Source organism: Zootoca vivipara, chromosome 12 (assembly GCF_965207765.1).
Source record: "Zootoca vivipara chromosome 12, rZooViv2.hap1.1, whole genome shotgun sequence".
Lineage (NCBI taxonomy): Eukaryota > Metazoa > Chordata > Lepidosauria > Squamata > Lacertidae > Zootoca > Zootoca vivipara.
The window spans coordinates 21037666-21059581 of record NC_142595.1 but is presented as its reverse complement, the minus strand read 5'-3'; the positions used below and the strand labels follow the sequence as shown (position 1 = coordinate 21059581).

The 21916-nt window shown below is 48.0% G+C and overlaps 2 protein-coding genes across 5 annotated transcripts; one reads left to right on the top strand and one right to left on the bottom strand.

Annotated features, from left to right (window-relative positions):
• Positions 1-44: 44 nt before the first annotated feature.
• Positions 45-10095, top strand: LRRC46 (leucine rich repeat containing 46). Its single transcript, XM_035135950.3, has 8 exons — positions 45-959; positions 4283-4361; positions 4467-4575; positions 4844-4890; positions 6281-6390; positions 7121-7190; positions 7705-7865; positions 9704-10095. Exons 1-8 carry the CDS (start codon positions 947-949, stop codon positions 10084-10086), a joined length of 972 nt encoding a protein of 323 aa, XP_034991841.1. The 5' UTR covers positions 45-946; the 3' UTR covers positions 10087-10095.
• Positions 10096-10097: 2 nt separating this feature from the next.
• Positions 10098-21615, bottom strand: SCRN2 (secernin 2). 4 transcript variants are annotated; one of them, XM_088654918.1, is made up of 9 exons: positions 21469-21615; positions 20182-20360; positions 18724-18905; positions 16829-17028; positions 15564-15779; positions 14695-14860; positions 13072-13252; positions 11952-12140; positions 10098-10734 (listed from the first exon to the last, which is right to left on the bottom strand). In XM_088654918.1, exons 2-9 carry the CDS (start codon positions 20353-20355, stop codon positions 10720-10722), a joined length of 1323 nt encoding a protein of 440 aa, XP_088511044.1. In that variant the 5' UTR covers positions 20356-20360; positions 21469-21615; the 3' UTR covers positions 10098-10719. The 4 variants fall into 4 exon arrangements, with proteins under 4 accessions (XP_088511044.1, XP_060137423.1, XP_060137422.1 ...); XM_060281440.2 differs by lacking the exon at positions 10098-10734 and having other exon boundaries at positions 11858-12140; positions 21469-21609; XM_060281439.2 differs by lacking the exons at positions 10098-10734; positions 21469-21615 and adding an exon at positions 20665-20766 and having other exon boundaries at positions 11858-12140.
• Positions 21616-21916: the final 301 nt, after the last annotated feature.

Below are 21916 nucleotides of genomic sequence, written 5' to 3'. Positions count from 1 at the left end.
CTTTTTCCCCCCTTATGAAGCCTGACAAGGAAAAAGAAACCTCCTGGCTACCGTATTAGCAACGGGTTACGTGCGATCTCCTGCTTCACAATTGCTTCATAGAAGCGAAAGGCGGGGGGCTTTTATTTCCCAGAAGCCCTCCCTTGTTGTTGCTAAGGCAAGACTTCACGACTTCCTCCATCAACCCCCCCTAAACGCGCCAAGCTGTTCTTCAAGAAAAGAAAAGAAATAAATCTCACCGAGACCCTCCCGCCCCGTCTCTCGCTGCAGCTGAGACCCTTCCTCAAGACCCCCCCTCCAGGTGTTGCTTAAGGCCTCATTCGGACCGGGGTGCCCCCTCTCCTCAAGGTGCAACTCGGAAGACCCCCTTCTCAAGCCTTTGAGGCTTTGCAAAGGATGCCCCGCAAGCCGTCTAACATCCCTCAGGAGAAAGATACCCCAATGCATGCACTCTCCTGGCTAGGGAGAATCCTGCTGCAAGCTCTTGCCCAAAAGGGCACTGCGCTATCCCCACAAATCACCCTCCTCTCTCTCTCCCCCCCCCCCAGTTGCCACACGGCCACTTCGAAGGGGAGACCGCGGAACCCTTCCACGCCTTCCTAAGGGGAAATCCCACAACATCCTCTCTGCCTGTTGCTAAAGAGATCCCGCGACTTCCCACCCGTTGCTAGGCAACCTCCAAGTTGCTGCTGCTGCTGCTGCTAAGGCCGTTTCTCCCCTCCAGTCCTCGCTCCTAGGGCTTGTTGCCAGGACGACCTTGACACTAGTTACGAACAGTTGCTATGGAGATTTCCAAACTGTAGCTGCTTCAGGTTCCCTTCTCCTCCTCCTCCCCGCCGCACAGCACCACAAATTCCCAGGGTGCCTCACACTCAGCATAGATAGGGCTGTTGCATTCCTGGGAGTGGTGTGGTCAAGGTATCCCGGCTGGTGACTCTTTTCATCAATGATGTCAGGAGGTGAGTAATCATGTCTGAAGGTGCCTTAACCCCTAAGTGGGGCTGGTTGTCTGTGTGTTATATATGTACAGGTACTCTTTTTTTTTGTTTAGTCCAGGCATCCCCAAACTGTGGCCCTCCAGATGTTTTGGCCTACAACTCCCATGATCCCTAGCTAAGAGGACCAGTGGTCAGGGATGATGGGAACTGTAGTCCAAAACATCTGGAGGGCCACAGTTTGGGGATGCCTGGTTTAGTCATTTAGTCGTGTCCGACTCTTCGTGACCCCATGGACCAGAGCATGCCAGGCACTCCTGTCTTGCACTGCCTCCCGCAGTTTGGTCAAACTCATGTTCATGGCTTCGAGAACACTGTCCAACCATCTCGTCCTCTGTCGTCCCCTTCTCCTTGTGCCCTCAATCTTTCCCAACATCAGGGTCTTTTCCAGGGAGTCTTCTCTTCTCATGAGGTGGCCAAAGTATTGGAGCCTCAGCTTCAGGATCTGACCTTCTAGTGAGCACTCAGGGCTGATTTCCTTAAGAATGGGTAGGTCTGATCTTCTTGCAGTCCATGGGACTCTCAAGAGTCTCCTCCAGCACCATAATTCAGAAGCATCAATCCTTCAGCGATCAGCCTTCTTTATGGTCCAGCTCTCACTTCCATACATCACTACTGGGAAAACCATGGCTTTAACTATACGGACCTATGTCGGCAACGTGATGTCTCTGCTTTTTAAGATGCTGTCTAGGTTTATCATCGTTTTTCTCCCAAGAAGCAGGGGTCTTTTAATTTCCTGACTGCTGTCACTATCTGCAGTGATCATGGAGCGCAAGAAAGTAAGATATCTCACTGCCTCCATTTCTTCCCCCTCTATTTGCCAGGATGTGATGGGACCAGTGGCCATGGTCTTGGTTTTTTTGATGTTGACTGAGCTTCAGACCATATTTTGTGCTCTCCTCTTTCACCCTCATTAAGAGGTTCTTTAATACCTCCTTACTTTCTGCCATCAAAGTTGTGTCATCTGCATATTTGAGGTTGTTGACATTTCTTCCGGCAGTCTTCATTCCGGCTTGGGATTCATCCAGTCTAGCCTTTCGTATGATGAATTCTACATAGACACCCACAACTATATCTGTGTAGGATTGGCTTTTGGGGAGGAGGAGAAATTCAGCAGGTGGAAACCTCCTTTATCAACATTATGGGTGCTCCAGGTTCTCTCCTGTGCCAAATGCTCTTAATAATTTGTTAGATCTTACTTGATTTCCATTATAAATATTAAACAAGTTTGCATTTAAGAGCTAATGCACAAAACTAGCTGAACTTTAAAATTAGAATCCTTTTGATTGTCAGTGCATTGTATTATAGGACTATTATTATTATTATTATTATTATTATTATTAATTTCTATCCCACTTTATATTTTTAAGGAAAAAAACCTCAAAGCGATTTACAACCTACATTAAAATGTCAAATAAAACAATCCACAGTACAGAAGAAAGTCAGATATAAAGCATACATCTGAAGCAATGCAATTAATGGGAAACAAAAATGTTGTTTTGAAGATTTCAAAAGAAAACATTACAAAGGAGGTCAAGTGCAAAATGCACCTTTAACACAGCAAAGCTAACAAACAAATTAATCATAATAACACCTCAAAAGAAAACATTACTAAAGAACGTAAAATATAAAATGCACATTTAAAATGGCATCATTAACAAGAGACTAAGAATATCTCTGGCATAGAACGTATCTGCTGTTGTTGCTGCCGATCTTGCAAATTATGGTTCATGATGGGCAGCGGCTGTGGAAGCTCAGTCCTTTTTGAGACAGTGGGCACAGTTGGAATTTTAAGCACGTAGACCCCCGGTGGCGCAGGGCACCATGGCGCCGGCCCGCCAGGAGGGCGCCGTGAGCTGCGCCCGCCCGCTGGCCGGCCGGTCCGCCGGTCCGCTGCGCAGGGTGCCCACCTGCCCACCGCGCTGGGAAACGGGGCGGGAGAGCACCGGAGAGATCGCGCTGTGCCTGCCCGCCCGCCATGCAGCAGCGCCGGGGCCACCCACCCACCGCGCTGGGAAATGGGGCGGAAGGTCGCCGGAGAGATCGCGCTGTGCCTGCCCGCTCGCCCGCCGCGCAGCAGCGCCGGGGCCACCCGCCCACCGCGCTGGGAAACGGGGCGGAAGGGCGCCGGAGAGATCCGGCGCACCATGGCGCCAGGGGCGCTTAAGACGGCCCTGATTTTAAGAAAGCGTCATGGGTGCCAGTCACAATATGGCTGCCATGGGAGCATGAGATAGGAGGAGGAGGAGGAGGAGGAGGAGGAGGAGGAGGAGGAGGAGGAGGAGAAGAAGAAGAAGAAGAAGAAGAAGAAGAAGAAAAGAGTTTGGATTTGATATCCCGTTTATCACTGCCCGAAGGAGTCTCAAAGCAGCTAACAATCTCCTTTCCCCTCCTCCCCCACAACAAACACTCTGTGAGGTGGGTGGGGCTGAGAGACTTCAGAGAAGTGTGACTAGCCCAAGGTCACCCAGCAGCTGCATGTGGAGGAGCGGAGACGCGAACCCGGTTCCCCAGATTACAAGTCTACCGCTCTTAACCACTACACCACACGGGCTCACAAAATGCACAAAATGGCTGAGGCAGAACTGCCTACGTCAACCACTGCTGCATTTGCTCAGAGAACAGGTCTTGCAACGTTCCTCTGTTCAGAGGAGAAAGGAAGATGGTTGTTCAGTCTTGCCAACCGATGGAGGGGTGTGCTGATGTCAGTTTTTCTGGTTCTGTTTTTAATGAGAATGCGCAGGCATAACTAATCAACGTTAAGTGTCTGAATATGCAAATATGCACTCAGTCTCTTCCTTAAAATCATATGAATGTAGTCAGAGCCTTGAGAGATCACATCAAAGTCCACTTACATAAGCTTCCTTAGCAGAATCCCAGCAACCAACAGGTGCCAGGTGATCCACTAAAAATGACTAGTCCCAACACTGAACTACAAATTATGTTCTGCCCATCCCTGCATAGAGTTGCCATATGTCTTCTTTTTTCCAGGACACGTCCTTTTTTCATGGGTAGGGTTGTCATAGTGAGCCATAGTTAAATGTAGAAGTCGACAGATGTGTCCTCTTTTTTGCTCTTCAAAATAGGGGAACCCTACAGCATCATGAAGTCAATGAATAGGAAGCGATTTGAGCCTTTAGAAGACGTGCTTATTTTTTTTATTACTACCCTTGGTCTAATATGGCACTTCAAGTGAATTGATAGCTAAATATCACCTGGCTTTGCGATCTAAAGGGAATTCCAGTGGTTTTGCTTTCAGATAACTCACAGAAGTTCTCTCCCCATAGGAGGAGTGAGTATGACGAAATCCCTCATTGCTCAGAGGAACCTGAACATTCCAGTGGAGAAAGAGTCCCCGGAGAGTATGTGAGTATCTTATGCATTGAGCTTTCATTCAGATGGTGATAATATTCAGGGGTGGAAGGAGAGGAGATGTGGTGCTGATTTCTGATAAACGTCTCTTCCTTTTAGATCCCAAGCCTTGACTTCTCTTCATTCCCTCCGGCTAGACAGAGAGAGAATTAGCTGCATCGCAAATCTGCAAGGTTTAGAGCAGGTCCACAGCCTCTACCTGCAACAGGTAAAACATGTCACTGCGCCGTTCACTGCCATGATACAACAACATTCTCTTGAAAAGATGGGGCCCTGTCAAAGCCTGGTCAGTTAGAGTAGAAATATCCCAAGAGAAAGGCATCGGCCCAAGTTCAAGGACACCGTGAAAAACTTTGGTTGTGTGTTGAAGGAGTACTGAACCAGGAACACAGGGAGGAAAAAAAGTGTTTGTGTGTGCATTCATGGGCTCCATTATTCAGAGGTTCGGAAGCTGATTAATGTTAATTTCATTTTAGAACCAAATAGAGAAAATTGAGAACTTGAGCTGCTTTCCAAACTTGACGTAAGTGATATTACTTGTTTTCCCAACATTATACAGTGATTGTTCCGGTTTTCAAATGATTTTCGGAAGCCGAACATCCAACGCGGCTTCCGTAGCTTCAGATTGGCTGCAGGATGCTCCTGCAGCCACTCGGAAGCCGTGCCTTGGAAGACAAACATTTTGGAAGTCAAACAGACTTCCGGAATGGATTCCGTTCAACTTCCAAGGCATACGTCTGTATCTACCTACCTACCTACCTGCCTACCTACCTACCAACCTCCCTTCCTACCTTTAAAAGGACATTTTGTGTGGAAGTTAGAGAATTTCAACCGCTTCTAAATCAAGCCAACTGGGGAGTCAATATTTTGTTCAAGTAGTGGGTCCTGAAGGAGGAATAAGTAGTTTGATGAACAGAGCAGGAAGGCTGTGATGCTTAGGGAGGATCATGGCAGAAGACAACCGGGAGCAGAGTCAGAAGAGACAAGGCGGCCAACCAAAGATGAGTTAGAGGATCCACACCATACATGTTAAGTACACCCAAAGCTCATTTAAAGCACATGACTTCCCCCAAAGAATCATGGGAAATACAGTTCCCATTTAAATAACATTCGATACACATTTAAAGCACTTGGCTTCTCCAAAATATGCGTTAAAGGTGAAGGGACCCCTGACCGTTAAGTCCAGCCGCGGACGACTCTGAGGTTGCGGTGCTCATCTCGCGTTATTGGTCGAGGGAGCCGGCGTACAGCTTCCGGGTCATGTGGCCAGCATGACTAAGCCGCTTCTGGCGAAGCAGAGCAGCACACAGAAACGCCGTTTACCTTCCCGCTGTAGCGGTACCTATTTATCTACTTGCACTCTGACATGCTTTCAAACTGCTAGGTTGGCATGAGCAGGGACCGAGCAACGGGAGCTCACCCTGTCATGGGGATTCAAACCGCCGACCTTCCGATCGGCAAGCCCTAGGCTCTGTGGTTTAACCCACAGCGCCACCCGTGTTCCTTAATGTTCTTTAAATGTATGACGTGGACCTGCCCAGAGAGGTAAGAGGTATTATTCCCACCATGTAGAGAATATAGGCTAAAGGCCTTCTCCCTGGTGTGCTGGTTTTCGTTGTGGAGGGGATATTTTTATGCTTCCATCATCAGGAGCAAAGGTACAGGGAGTTTTAATTGTGAGGAGCAGAAGTGCATTGCTAATTTCAAACCAGTGCAGGGAATAAAGGAGAGTGAAGGGGAAAGATGCTGACTGCATCCGGCCTTGAGAGTTGCATCACAACTCTTTCCTGCTGCCCAGTGAGAAGTAGATCACAGCTTCAATGTGCAGTTCCCCTTCTCTAGAAGGCAGAGTCATCTTTGGTCTCCTGGATCTCTCCTCCTCCTCCTCCTATTGTGTTCTCATGCAACTGCAGTTTTCTGACATTAGCCGGGAACCGCATTAGCCAAGTGGAGAACCTCCAACCTCTCCTGAAGCTGCAGTTTCTGGATCTCTCACAGAACCGCATTGAAACACTGGACACAGGTACAACTTTTCCTACACTCAGCTTCCCCACCTGCAATACTCTCTTGTGGAGTATCAAGTCTCCCAAGGCTCCATTGTGGAAAACAACTCACCCATCCGTCTACTCCGATGTGTATTAAGACTAAATCAAACCGGCTGGCTGCTTATCCAGCCAATTTGACTAATAAAACACTGGGCTAGGAGTACTCTGTGCATAAATAACAAAAGAAAACAAAATCCCTCATGAAATCCAGTACCCCTGGCCAACTCAAATTCTCTTGTGCAGGTGAATTTCCCACTGGGTTGACAGATCAGATCTGTTTGCCACCCTTATTTTAGCCTCAGAAGCTAGTACAGTGGTACCTCGGTTCTCAAATTTAATCCGTTCCAGAAGTCCACTCGACTCTCGGAACGTTCAGAAACCAAGGCGAGGCTTCCAATTGGCTGCAAGTGCTTCCTGCACTCAAGCGGAAGCCGCGTTGGATGTTTGGCTTCTGAAAAATGTTCAAAACCACCCAGAATACTTACTTCTGGGTTTTTGGCGTTCGGGAGCTTATTTGTTCGTCAACTAAGTGCCGTTCGAGAACCAAGGTTTGACTGTACCAGAAAGGCAGCTGTCCCATGTAAAAAAGGAGCTCATCCCCCATGTTTTGCTTCATGTGCTAAACTTGAATAAGCCAGCACCGCATCCTGTATCCAGTTTGCATTTGTTCCCATCAGCTCCCCTGGTTCTGCCTAATTTTCTGTACAGATGAGCTGCCCCGGAGCCTCGTGATCCTTGACCTGAGAGGAAACGAATGCACTAAGCAGAACAGTTACAGGTAAAGGCAAGAATCGATCCACTCTCCTGCATAATATCCCACCCAATAGTTTTATGCATGTGCATCGTACCCATGTAGAACCTACAGGTGAGGGATGATGAAGAGTGCAACCTCCCCCATCTGGTTCCCTGTGTTGGCATACCTTGCCCCATCTCTGGGACATTGCCTGCCTGTTGCCTGGGCGTCCTGCAGGAATGGAGGTTTCCATGCACAGTACCATAGGAAAAAGTCAAGGGAAGGATCAGAATTGATGGGAGGTGTGGGAAGCGGTGGCAGGGCTTTCTAAGCAACAACAGCATGGCTTCTAGCAGCTCTTTTAGGAGTGGGGGGGAGAAGGCCTCTGTGTCCGATTCTTCATTCAAGTGCCCAAGAAACGGGTGCATCCAGGAAGTTTGCCTCTCCTTTAGCAACTTTAGCCCCACCTCACTAGGGGGCTGCCATGGGCTTTGGAGATGGGAGCTGTTCTGTTTGACCCCCAGCTTGAGAACTCTTCCTTCCTTCTGGCCATCCCAAGGGAGCGCGTGTTGGCAGCTCTGCCCCATCTGAAAGAACTGGATACGCAGGGTGTTCCCAATCTGAAAGTCAGCCTCCAAACTGAAGAAGAAGAGGAGGGCAGTTCAGAAGACAGCGACGAAGATTGGTCTGATCTCGCTGCACCCCTGAGCGTAGAAAAAGGTACCCCCCAATTTTCCAGGCCAGGTTTTAGGTGTTAGGAACATCGGGGACTAAGGACCTTCTTTGCATGCTGCCTCTACCACGTGAGGTCTGGAGGGTGGCAACACAAGAACGGGCCTTTTCTGCAGTGGCTCCCCATTTGTGGAATGCTTTCCCCAGGGAGGGTCGCCTGGCACATTCATGACCGAACAGGGCTTTTGTTTGCTTGGTTTGCTGAGATTCCTAGTTCAAATTCCGCGCTGAGAAATGTTCAGTTCTGAACCCTGGGTGTGGTTAGAAGGGGCGTCTCCACCCCCGCCGTTCAGCCCAGACACGGAGGTCCAGCACCGAGGGCCTTCTGGCGGTTCCCTCATTGCAAGAAGTGAGGTTACAGGGAACCAGACAGAGGGCCTTCTCGGTAGTGGCACCCGCCCTGTGGAACGCCCTCCCAGCAAATGTCAAGGCAATAAGCAATTATTTTACTTTTAAGACAACTGAAGGCAGCCCTGTTTAAGGAAGTTTTTAATGTTTGATGCTGTATTGTTTTTAATATTCGGTTGGAAGCCGCCCAGAGTGGCTGGGGAAACCCAGCCAGATGGGCGGGTTATAAATAATAAATAATTATTATTATTATTTAGGCGCCAGGCGAAAACATTCCTCTCCTCCCCAGCCTTTGGCTGTTTAATATTCTACAGCCTTTTCAATGTGTTTGTGGGAGGGAAGGGCTCTTGTTCTGTTGGTTTCAACAAAATAAATGTTATTATCTGGTGAATAAATAAAATGTTTTCATCTTGTGAACTGCCCTGAGATTTTTGGCGGTCTATATATAAATCAAATAAATAAGATGCCATGTGTAAGTTTATAAAGCGACGCTCATTAACAGTTGTTACATTTATACACAGTATGTCACTTCTCTCTGGTATGGAACTCTACGTAGCATTCCCAGAGGGTCTCCCCATTTATGGACTGACCAGACCTAGCACTCCACAGTTTCAGCAGAGCAACTGCCTCATGTCCCTGGGATAATTAAGTACAGGAAATTTGAGCGACTCTCCAACTTCCTGCCTAAGCTGGTTCCGAGGCCGAAAGGGCAGTCGTTCCAGTGACACACACTAGTCAAAAACTTGTGGGGTTCCACTAGTCATCCCCACATAAAGGAACACTCTGTGCTCATTCTGGAGGCAGCTGCTGCTGCAGAGCTCCCTGTGCCTCTCGAGCAAGTGTCTTCCGGATGATGCAGACTCCATGTAATTGCAAATAATTAATATTTTGGCCAAGAGTGCACACACTGTTGCCCTTTTAAAAAAAAAATCCCCTGGGAAATCACAGATTCCTGCTGCACATCTGCTGGGAATGGACAGTGGGAAAAGGAATTGGCGGGGACGTGTTTATCCAGTGCCAGAGCACAGTGCGCCTGCTTTTTTACTTATATCCTCTTCAATCGAGCCATAAGGTGGCTAGATTGGCCTCAACTAGGGACAGGGCCTTTTCAGTATTGGCCCCAACTTGGTGGAACGCTCTCTCACAGGATACCAGGGCCCTGCGGGATTTGTCATCTTTCCGCAGGGCCTGCAAGACAGAGCTGTTCCGCCTGGCCTTTGGGTTGGATTCAGTCTGACCCCTGTGTTTTCCTCCCTCATGGTTTGGATTTATGGACTACAGTACTTAAAACGAGGCTGCATTTTAAATTTTAATATTGTATTTTAATCTGTTTTTTAATTAATTGCTTTCTTTTCTTTTATGTCTTATTGTAATTCTATTGGTGTTAGCCACCCTGAGCCCGGTTTTGGCTGGGGCGGGGCGGGGTATAAATAAAATTATTATTATTATTATTATTATTATTATTATTCATTTGGCAGACTTCTTTGCTAACCTCCGTGAGGAGTTTAGAGCCCACTCAGCCCAGCGGAGGGAGGAGGAAGCGAGGGAATACGAAGACCGCTTGGAGGAGCTGAGGCAGATGCAGAATCTGAGAGAGCTGGTGTTCAACACAAGTGAAAGGCCGCCCTGGCCATTCGGTGTACCAGAACAAATATCCGCAGCCCCAGAGGGGAGCGTGCTCCAAAGCGATCACCACCACCACCCTCCTCCCAACCTTTCGAAAACGGCAAATCCAACACCCAAAAAGGGGCCAAGACCCTCAAAGGGGAAGGCCGCAGCCTCGAGTCCAACACAGCTGAAAACTTCGAAGGGAGAGGGGTCTGGTGTAACGAAAACCACAAGCAAAGGAGTAAAGAAATGATTAGTGCATCATTTTGCTTTTCCGTTTTTAATATGCGCTTGATTCTGACAAACAAATACAATACTTCCTTGAATCTAATCAACAGATGGGTTGTTTTAAGTGTGGAGGGGCATGGCAAGGAGGCAGAAAACTGACAAAGGCCCTCTGCTGAAACTTGTAGGCAATACGTCCTCTAAGTGAAGGGTGCAAGGGGCGAAGCCAGTTGCAGGGTTTACTCAGGCCAGTGGGGTTTGCTCCTTCCTAAGGACACGCAGGAAGGCTTTTTTTTTTTTGGTGCCTGTTGAAATTCTGACCTACTTGATGAAAACAGCCTTACCTGTGAAAGCTATTCCTGGGAAGTATAGAGTTATGAGGCCGCTCAGAATTCCTTGTTAGGAGTTTGGAGCTGCTTAAAAACTTGGCAAGGAAACAAAATAACGATGCAGGTCTGCAACCTTGCATATGCCTCTTAAAGGCAATTTGCGTCATCTCCCCAAGTGTATTTGTGCTATATGCAGGTTCAGATTAATCATAGATTTGCACCATCAAACCTCTGAAAGGTTTGGGATATCTGTTTAGAAGGCAGCTCCATCTCAAATCATCTCAGCAATTGAGAACGGTGGTAAGGTTGAGGATACAGAGCTAGAAAAAAAATCAGGATTGCAGCATCTGCAATATAAGAGAGGAATATACATCTCACAGGTTATTCTGTAGTGCTGTGTCTACAATAGTAGTACACTGGAAGCATTTGCTGGAATCTTGGCTTGTTTTAAGAAAAAATGTTTGGGATATCTCAGACAGATGTTAAAATTCGGAGGACCGTTTCTCTGTTTTTTTTTTGGGGGGGGGGAACAGCCCTTCTCCCAGATTATTTTTCTTGGTCCCTCCAAACTAAAAACAAAGTGAAAAACTAAAACAGAGACCCATCTATCTTGCAGACTGAGATCTATCTAATGCGTCCGCAACAGCTCAGGCCAAACAATTCCAAAAGGCCTCATCTCGCTCCACTACATTGCTTCTGACAGTAGCCAGTTGGAGATTCCAGAAGTGCACTAAAGTACTACCCTTTCCCTTGTTTGTATGTTTCCGAGCACAACTGTTGGACGACAGTTCCCATCAGCTGGGCCATTGTCCATGCTATCGGGGACTAGTGGGAGATGATGGTCCAACAACATCTGAAGGGCCACTGGTTTCTCTTCCTTCACCTGCATGATGGCCTTTTCCGAGCACAATTCAAAGTGTTGGCGCTGTCCTTTAAAGCCCTAAATGGCCTCGGTCCAGTATACCTGAAGGAGCGTCTCCACCCCCATCGTTCTGCCCGGACACTGAGGTCCAGCACCGAGCGCCTTCTGGCTGTTCCCTGAGAAGCCAAGTTGCAGGGAACCAGGCAGAGGGCCTTCTCGGTAGTGGCGCCGCCCTGTGGAACGCCCTCCCATCAGATGTCAAAGAGAAAAACAGCTACCAGATTTTTAGAAGACATCTGAAGGCAGCCCCGTTTAGAGGGGCTTTTAATCTTTTATCGATTATTTTATTCTTCTGTTGGAAGCCGCCCAGAGTGGCTGGGGAAAACCAACCAGATGGGTGGGGTATAAATAATAAATTATTATTATTATTATTATTATTATTATTATTATTATTATTATCTGTAGCCCTTAAAATGCAGAGGCTGCTCCACATTTCAGAACCACCAGCCTTCATGGACTTTTCAAAGCCACAACCATGCCCGTAGTCTTCACTCTTGCAGTAACAATGAATTCTGAAGGCTGCATTTGCCAACTCCACAATTTTAAGGTTTTGTTTTTTTTAAAGACGCAGCCTTATCGTATCATATAATCCAGGTAGGGTTTGTTTCACACATGGAACTCTCAGTGGTCTCGGGAACGAACCTCCATCTCTCTGCCCCGACAGGGAACTTCCTGTCTATATAACGTGAGTTCTGTGACCACACAGTCATAGAAGAGGTCAGCCAGCTCCTGGGGTTTCAGAGTGAAGGAGCCTGCCAGCAGGTTCTTCATGGCCTCCAGGGTTTGCCGCTGAAATTTCTGCATAATCTCTTGGAGTCTCTGGCGCTCATGCTGGGGGGGGGGGGGAGAGAAAGAACGGAGGCGTTAACTATGGGGGACCTTATGGCGTTGCCATAACTCATTTGTCACCCATCCCTGGCATGGCAGGTGCTGCCCTTCATGGTTGATGTCATCTGGGGGGTGGGAGGGTGGACTTGAAAGCCAGCTTGCTCACCCACAAGGTTTCATGAAAAGCTGGGGTAATGCATTGGGATACAACTGGGTGGGACCACATCCCAAGTCAGGGCTGTTTAAACCCTGCCTGGGTGGTAAAGAGGGGAAGACAAAGAACAACAAGAAATGGACAATAGCAGGTGGAAAGTGATTAGAGGCGTTCTGTAGAAAGGACTTTATGATCTAAAAACAGAGATGATGGACAGTCGTACCTTGGAAGTCGAATGGAATCAGTTCCGGAAGTCCATTCGACTTCCAAAAGGTTTGGAATCTAAAGTGCGGCTTCTGATTGGCCTGCAGGAAGGTCCTGCAGCCAATCGGAAGCCAGGGAGCCAGTCGGACCTTCAGGTTGCAAATAATGTTCGCAAACCGGAACAGTCACTTCTGGGTTTGTGGTGTTCGGGAGCCAAAATGTCCGAGTACCAAGGCGTTCGGGATCCAAGGTATGACTGTTATGTACTTTTCTAACCCAAAAATCTTTAATAAAAACAATGAGAAAGAACGTGATTAGAGACTGAAAGGCGTACGGGAAGCGAGAGCTAGAAATAAGGCAGCCAACGAGCGGAGTTCAGAGAACATGGAAAGTGGAATTAAGTCAGTTTGGGAAATATCAGGTGACAAGGAGCTGGGCTAGAAGAAAGCGTTCAGAATGAGAACATGGGGGAAAGGGCCAGAAATTAGTGGAGTTGTAGTCCAACAGCATCCGGAGGCGGTATAAGTTCCCCAGCCCTGATCTACAGTAACTGCAAGTGGTTCTTCAAGGCTTCACCTCATCGTGGTCCATGGTGTACAGGACTAACTGGTGTTCCCTGTAGAGATTGTGGCGTCGGTCCACCCGCCTCTGAAACCTGGGCATCTCCCTGACGGGGTCTTTGTCGCCAAAGGTCGGCGATTGCACTTGGTGAAAGAAAGTGACGTTGGGAACGAAGATGAAGGGCTTGAAGATCGACCTGCCGAGCAGGAGAGAAGAGAGGATTCGGACACTGCACCCAACACTCTTAATCAAACGGTTCCTCTAAAACACAGAGGGAAGATATGAACATGACAACATGATTTATTAAAAAAACACCAAAACTAAAAACAATTAAAACAAAAATGCAATGTGCTGCTTTTCTGAAGCTCAAAGTGGTGACCACCAACTTGGACAAATTTTAAAATACGGTTAGACAACGTCATGCAGGATTAGGCCGCCAGTGGCTACTAGTCAGGATGGCTGCATGCAAACCTCCAAGTTTTAGAGTCAGCATGGTTGCCGATTCACAGTTGCCGGGGAGCACAGTTGCTGATGGAGAGGGTTATTGCACTCATGTCCTGAGAAGAGTCCGCACTGATTTACTGCCATTTTTCTTAATTTGAGATGTAAGGATTTTTGAATGCAGTCATACCTCGGAAGTTGAACGGAATCTGTTCCGGAAGTCCGTTCGACTTCCAAAACGTTTGACTTCCAAAGCGCAGCTTCGGAAGCCATGGAAGCCCCGTCGGATGTTCGGCTTCCAAAAGAACGTTCGAAAACTGGAAAACACTTCCGGTTTTCAATCGTTTGGGAGCCAGAACGTTTCAACTCCCAAGGTGTTCGGGAGCCGAGGTACAACTGTACTCCTTTTATTCATCGTTTAATTTCAGTATCACCTGTCCTAGACTATTGTTGTTGTTGTTTAGTCGTTTAGTCGTGTCCGACTCTTCGTGACCCCACGGACCATAGCACGCCAGGCACTCCTGTCTTGCACTGCCTCCCACAGTTTGGTCAAACTCATGTTCGTAGCTTCGAGAACACTGTCCAACCATCTCGTCCTCTGTTGTCCCCTTCTCCTAGTGCCCTCAATCTTTCCCAACATCAGGGTCTTTCCCAAGGATTCTTCTCTTCTCATGAGGTGGCCAAAGTATTGGAGCCCCAGCTTCACGATCTGTCCTTCCAGTGAGCACTCAGGGCTGATTTCCTTCAGAATGGATAGGTTTGATCTTCTTGCAGTCCATGGGACTCTCAAGAGTCTCCTCCAGCACCATAATTCAAAAGCATCAATTCTTCGGCGATCAGCCTTCTCTATGGTCCAGCTCTCACTTCCATACATCACTACTGGGAAAACCATAGCTTTAACTATACGAACTATTGTTAGGGGGCAAAAAAAAAACAGCTTTCTGGGGGGGGGGAAGCATATTTTGGAAAGTCCTGCAGAAAAGGGAACCTATTAAATGAAGCATAAAATACTGACAGTAACTGTAAAAGGCACAGTTATTTTGTTCTCATAAAACTCTTTCCCATTCCAATAAATTACTGGGGAATAAGGAACACACCTGAAATAACAAATGCACTTCCAATAGCTATTCTGGTTGGCTCTTCTCAACTTGGCAGGTGCACTCACCAATTTTAACGAAGCAGGAGCTTTCAGCTTACCTGGAAGGGTCTGGCGTGGCCGTGAAGAAGTGGATGCAAGGCAGGTGGGGATCCTGCGGCAGGACAGACACCATGCTTCCCGTGGTGCAGAAACCTTCCGAATCAACGCAGATCCCGCTGGCCTTGTCACTCAAGATGGTCATAATGGTCTCTGCAGTGATCTGCCCTACACATCAGTAAAGAGGAAGATGCTGTACCAATACCAGAAGAGGGGGCAAACTAGTCAAGGTGTCAGAATTCACAAATACCCGATGGAGGCTTGCTCTATTACGGTGCCAACGCAATCAATCAAGCTTTCTTTAGCGCCTCAGCCCTTGCTCCCCCCCCCCAGGACCAATTGCAGTCATCAGCAGTCGTTAACAGCCATCTACAGGTTTACCACTCCCATCAGCCCATCACCCATTCCCATCACCCCCACCCCCTGAATATACATGATTAATGTATATTCAAATCAAACATGTTTGATTGTAAAATCAAATAAAAATGATTTCGAAAACAGAAGAAGAAGAAGAAGAAGAAGAAGAAGAAGAAGAAGAAGAAGAAGAAGAAGAAGAAGAAGAAGAGTAGTAGTTTGGATTTGATATCCCGCTTTATCACTACCCGAAGGAGTCTCAAAGCGACCAACATTCTCCTTTCCCTTCCTCCCCCACAACAAACACTCTGTGTGAGGTGAGTGGGGCTGAGAGACTTCAGAGAAGTGTGACTAGCCCAAGGTCACCCAGCAGCTGCATGTGGAGGAGCAGAGACACGAACCCGGTTCCCCAGATTACGAGTCTACCGCTCTTAACCACTACACCACACTACACCACATTGGAAGCCAATGATTTAGCTTCCAAACCCCTACACCTCTACATATTTTGGATACACACCTGAATGTTGGCGCAGCAGCTGCTGGCCAGCACAATAGCGAGCTTTGGCCGCCTCCATGCGCACAGGCTGGTGGGTGAGAGAGAACACCTCCAGGAAGCTGAACGCCCCTTGGCCATTCCACCATCCCTGCTCCCGGGCATGCTGCCTGAGGCCCATATGCTCAGACGTGATATCGGTGCCAATGCTCAGCTGGTTGGAAATGTTCCGGGCACCTTCTGCAGGGTGGGAGGAAAGACAAGAAGATCCTGCTCAACCAGCGGGAAGTTTGAAAAGGGCTTAGCCAATCTGGAATACAATCCCATAATACATCTCAACAGCCCGAGGTTTTTATTTATTTATTACATTCATATAAGGGACGCGGGTGGTGCTGTGGTCTAAACCGCAGAGCCTAGGGCTTGCCGATCAGAAGGTCGGCGGTTCGAACCCCACGACGGGGTGAGCTCCCGTTGTTCGGTCCCAACTCCTGCCAACCTAGCAGTTCGAAAGCACGTCAAAGTGCAAGTAGATAAATAGGGACCACTCCGGCGGGAAGGTAAACGGCGTTTCTGTGCGCTGCTCTAGTTTGCCAGAAGCGGCTTAGTCATGGTGGCCACATGACCCAGAAGCTGTATGCCGGCTCCCTCAACCAATAATGCGAGATGAGCACCACAACCCCAGTGTCGTCCCTGACTGGACCTAACAGTCAGGGAAACCCAGCCAGATGGGCAGGGTATAAATAATAAATTATTATTATTATTATTATTATTATTATTATTATTATTATTATTATTACCTACCTCCTTTTTCCTCAAAGGAGATCCAAGGTCCTAGCCTAACGTTCCCAACAGAATATTAAAAACACGATAAAACATCAAACAGTAAAAACTTCCCTAAAAAGGGTTGCCTTCAGATGTCTTCTAAAAGTCAGAGAGTTGTTTATTTCCTTGACACCTGATGGGAGGGCGTTCCACAGAGCGGGTGCTACTACTGAGAAGGCCCTCTGCCTGGTTCCCTGTAACTTCACTTCTCTCGCAGTGAGGGAACTGCCAGAAGGCCCTCGGAACTGGACCTCCGTGTCTGGGCTGAACGACGGGGGTGGAGACACCCCTTCTAACCACACCCAGGGTTCAGAACTGAACATTTCTCAGCGCAGAATTTGAACTAGGAATCTCAGCAAACCAAGCAAACAAAAGCCCAGACCGTTTGCAAAACAGCAACGCCAGATATTTCTGTGTATCCGTTAAGATACAAGGTGTCCTATCATCTCTTTCTGCAATGCACTCACCTTGAATCCTCTGAGCCGCCCAAAACTGACCGGCTGTTTCTACAACCCAGGCTTCAGTGCGATCCGCAAGGAGGAAGGTGTTATGGTAAATGAAGGGGGTCGGCTCCTCCTTGCAACTGCCCCCTTGGCCATAACGTTCCAGGAGGGCTGTTATAACCTGGACTGCTTCCTGGGCACTCTTACTCCGCTCCAAACTGAGCCTGAAATAAATTATTTAGCCTTTACTGCCGCTGCAAACCTGGCTGTGAACTACTTTATTCAGTGGCCCTCTAGTCGTCGTCGACTCCACTTCCCATGAGCCCCAACCAACATAGTCACTGGTCAGGGATGATGAGAGTTGTAGTCCAGCAACAGCTCAAAGCCCTCAGGTTAACCAGCTCTTCCCTAATTGATGCACCGAACTTATTACAATATTCTTTAAAAAGCAATACATTTTCTCAATATAGATTTTTTAAAGAGGCTTTTAGGCGAACCAAGGATTTTTCTAAAGTAAGGTCATTTGCAAACCGTGACTTGTTGCTATTAAAAAGTCAGACAGTATTTGACACTCTTTCGTTCATCCAGTCGGGAATTTTGAAGTAACTGAACAGGACTAAAAAGGCTCCAGAAATAAACAAGTTTCCAATATCTGCCGATACTGTGGGAGACCCAGGTTTAAAGGACACCAATTACAACCGTTTACTATTGCGATTCTTATTTAGTCTGGGGAAAAAGATTAAAGACACATGATAGCCACCTTCAAATATTTGATGGGCTGTCATATAGATGATGAAGCAATATGTTTTCTGCAGTTCCACAAGGCAGAACCTGAACCAATTACAATAAATTACAAGAAATGCTTTCTTATTAAACACTAGGTGGCCCGGCCACGCGTTGTGGTTCATCCCTGTGTTTCCCTCCACCCTGTCCCGACCCATGACCTATCCCATCCCCTCCCCCCCGGTTCATCCCTGTGATTCCCCCCACCCTGTCCCGACCCATGACCTATTTCGTCCCCTCCCCCCCCAGCACCCACCCAGGAGAGTCCCTACCTCCATTTGGCCAAGTCTGTAAAGGCAAGCTGAGGTGCTGTGGAGAGGGAAGGTTTTCTAGCTGCAGTACCAGTGTAGCCGCCGCTAGAGGGTGCTGTTTTGCAACTTCCTCTGGCTTATTTTCCCCAGCATGCACTTTTGGGTGAGTTCTGAAACACGAGGTTGGGTTTTTTTTACCTTGGACAGGTGTGACATCTGTCTACGCAAACGGTATATGCTTCCTTTCACAGTAGCATGGAACGTTGTGTGCAAATTTGAACGCTATCAGTCAAGCGGTTTCGGCAGAAAGTGGAAACGTACCCACATGCCCCTTTTACATTTATATATATATATAGATTAGGAAGAACTTCCTGATGATTCCAGCTGTTTAATCGTGGAACAGACTGCCTTGGAATGTGGACCCTCCTTCGCTGGAGGTTTTCAAACCTACCAGGGATGCTCTTTTCCTGCATCAACGGAGAGCTGAAGGAGGTGAACCATAGTGTTCCCAAGGCACTATTATGAGCAACTATAGTGCTGTAACTCTTCTTAGCTCACCAGTTCTCAGAACAATTGTTGAGAGGGTGTTCACTGTCATTCCCATTATACAGACGCAAAAACTAAGGCCAGTCATCTTTGTCCAGAAACATGCACAGGATCTCAGCCACCATGTGGGCCAGCGGCATGGGCGTAGCCAAGGGGGGCAGGGGGCAGCTGCCCCCCTAAATCAATACAAATCTGAAGTTCAGACCTGCTAACGAAAACTTGCCGCACTAATAAAAATCCTGGCTACGCTCATGACCAGCCGTGCGATTACAGAGGAGCAGAAAGTTAAACTTCGGCACAAGCTGATGATTCACAGCCGCGCAACATGTTGCCTCTTACCTGACCAGATCCATGCCCAGCAAGGCTTCCTCCTCTGCCACGGGCTCCTTGGTCCACACCCCTTCATTGCCAACGCAGACCCCGTGCTCGTTGGCCCCCATCTCAGCTCCCCAGAGCCAGGCTGGTCGGCTGAGAATGACCGCATGGGTCTTCTCAACCTGGTCCACTTCAATATATGTGCACTGGGAAGAAAGGCAGCCTTTGAAATGAAAGCCCATGCTGGTACTTTCGTTATTTTTGTGGTTTTGCTCACACACACAAAAAGAGTGATACGCTTCCCTGTTCGATGCGCTGTTTCTCAAGCCATTCCTAATTCATCTTTGCATAGGGTAAATATATCCCCTCTCCATCAGCACCCTGATGAAATCAATCTGACACTAATGAAGCTGTGCTGATGCGAACAGCTATGGCGAAAAGAGCTTTTAAATCCGGGGGGGGGGGGACCACACACACACACACACCTTCACTGTGCTCCAAGGTGCTAATGTGAACAAAACTTGCCATCCACTCCAATTTCCCGATGTCCTTCTTAAAATGTAGTACCCAGAGGGGAACACAGGACTCCAGAACGGCAGGGCTGGCAGTGCATTAAGGACAGATTCTGCCTCCTCTTTCCTAATAGTGGCTCAATTCACACATAATGCCGAGTGCGCAGGCTACTTGAGGGAAGAAAACGGCTGCTTTGCTCCTTCTCTGGTCCTGCTTCTTTGCAGTGAGCTAATCCATGGTTTGGCTTAGCACACTGCCCAAACCTGGGCTCATGGTTTGTCTCCTGCAGACAGACCATGAGATGCAAAGAGGAACAATCCTTGGCTGCAGTTCATGGTTTGTCTGGAGCAAGACAAATCATAGGCTAGCGCACAGCAAAGCAGTAGAAGCAAAGTGACCATGGACTCCCTATGTTCATGCTAAACCAGCAGTTCTCAACAAGTATGGCAAGCCACACAGGAGATAACGACAAGTTTGGCAGGGAGATTCAAGGGCAACCAAGCATTTAAACATTTCAGTGGAGTCTAAAGCAACTGTTTTTATTTGCAGAATATGGATTTGCAGAATACTGGTATTTTCAAAATGAGAACAAAAAGCCTCAGGTCATACGGATGACAATCCTAGTTGCGATCTCTTTGTTTTCCATTTATCAACAAAATTTTGGTGTGGCATGAGCAAAATATTTATTCTGAAAGTGTGGCCCAGAGAAAAAAAGTTTGAGGACCAGTGCGCTAAACCAGAGTTTGATAAACCATAGTTTGGCTTAGCGCTACCTGCATACCTGGCCACTGTTTGGAAAGTACTCTGTTCTTAAGAGACAGCATATGCCAGTAATTGGGGGTGGTTTGTGTGCCCTGATTTAGGATGGACTGCAGCAATAGATATGCTGGAGATCTAACTCCCCACTGCTTTCTAGAACATGGCCCTCTCCCATACATGCAACTCCATGCTCCTGTTCTGCCTGCTCACCTGGACCTTTGCCCCCTTGGCATGGCTTGCGGCTGGGAAATAGACTACCTCTTGGACTTCATCCCTCGGCCGGTCAGAATTCTTGCCAAATATGACCTCTCTGGCCGCAGAGGCCGGGGGAAGAGAGACGAAGCAGTCGCAGGAGGAGGGTTCACGGGGACAAGGATCAGCCATTCTATCTACAGTACAGACAAGACAACAGCTGAAGATTGCAGCTTCCACTCTGCCAAGCTTTGCATGAGATTCTTTTCGCTTCCACTTTATTTGAAGCTACTGTGCAATGCAGTGCTAAGCATACCTACTCAAAACAAAAGCCCTGTTGAATTCGGTGCAACCTACTCACTAGCAAGCGGGGTTAGGATCATAGTCATATCAGCTAAAGGTATGCAAAGACAGCTGTCACAAGCAGGGACAGCAGGCTCCTTGAAATGCTTATATTCTACTCCTACAAACACCTGTATGAAAAGAGGTGCTGGAACTCACCCTTGTTCTCTCATAATGGCAATGGCGCCCACCTGAGATGCACAGGAACTCAATTCCAGCAAGTTCTGCCTGAAAAAAAGCCCTGGCTGCCCCTGCTTCCTAATGTTCTCCCTCTCCCAACCCCTTTGCAGGGCCCAAACTTTTCACAAGCCTTTTTGGGGGCAATATTTAAAGCCCAGCTCCCTCTCTAGTGTGTGCTGTGCATGGGAGAGAACCTTGCACCCTGTAACTTTTTTCAGGGCAGGCACAGTAAGAGGGCAGGTGCCACGGTGCAGTTTTTAATGTCTGATGTTTTATTATGCTTCTATCTATGTTGGAAGCCTCCCAGAGTGGCTGGGGCAACCCAGGCTAATGGGTGGGGTGCAAATAATAAAATTTATTAAATTAAATTAAATTATTACTGTATTATGCACCCATCGACTCACCCATGTCTATCCTAGCAGGCCTTGCGGGGTGAGTTCCCTACTCAATGATACTTTACAAAGATCCCCTACCTCCCCCAACCCCTGCAGCGCCCAGGGCTTGGCGGTGACTATTGCACTTTTCCCTAACTCTCGCATGCCCTTCGCAATTTATCAATTTTTGAAACGTCCTCCTCCTCCTCCTGCAGCAATCGAGCCGATTCACCATGCTGGTCCGTTTACTATTTGCTATTACGCTTGCAGCAGCCGCCGCCGCCGCCCCCCCTTCTGCTTTGCCCAGGGCCTGCTGAATTTATATTATAGCCCTTGATAAAATAATATTATATCCCTTGATAAAATATCTTTCTCGTGCTTGCAGCCCCAAATCCCCCAGGGCTCTTACAGGCTTCTGATGCAGGAGGCAGGAGCCCTAATTAGCCTTCCCCCCACCGCGTCTTCCGGATCTGTTGCGTTCAGGGAGGAGACGAGTCCGCCGTCTGCAGCAAACCGGGGTCAAACTTTGCAAAGCTGAAGACGGCACCGGAGAACCGGCGGCGCTAGGGCCGGCTCATGTTTGGGGCTGGCAGGATGATTTATCAAGAACACGTGTGTGGGCCTGGGTGTGTGTGTATATGTGTGTGTGTGTTGCTGTCGTTGCCCCAGGGGGACACTAGAGGGAGCCCTTCGATCACGTACCGAGCCCAGTGGAACACGCAGGTTTCTCTTACGAGTGGACAAAAAAAGTTTCCCAAGTGTTCGCAGACACAAACCTGGCCCGACTTAAGGTGTTTGGGGATCCCCGAGGTGGAAAGTCCAAATAGGCAGGAAATCCTCCCAACGAACCCCTGTTG

Bases quoted from the DNA above. Each gene is read 5' to 3' on its own strand.
- SCRN2 (XM_060281440.2), bottom strand. From the start codon at position 20,355: ATGGCTGATCCTTGTCCCCGTGAACCCTCCTCCTGCGACTGCTTCGTC. The intron at 15,780-16,828 runs GTGAGTGCATTG...CCCACCCTGCAG, and splicing joins GGCGGCTCAGAGGATTCAAG to AAGGTGCCCGGAACATTTCC. The intron at 14,861-15,563 runs GTGTGTATCCAA...ACTGATGTGTAG, and splicing joins GCTGCTGCGCCAACATTCAG to GGCAGATCACTGCAGAGACC.
- LRRC46 (XM_035135950.3), top strand. The intron at 7,191-7,704 runs GTAAAGGCAAGA...GGCCATCCCAAG, and splicing joins ACTAAGCAGAACAGTTACAG to GGAGCGCGTGTTGGCAGCTC. The intron at 7,866-9,703 runs GTACCCCCCAAT...TTCATTTGGCAG, and splicing joins ACCCCTGAGCGTAGAAAAAG to ACTTCTTTGCTAACCTCCGT.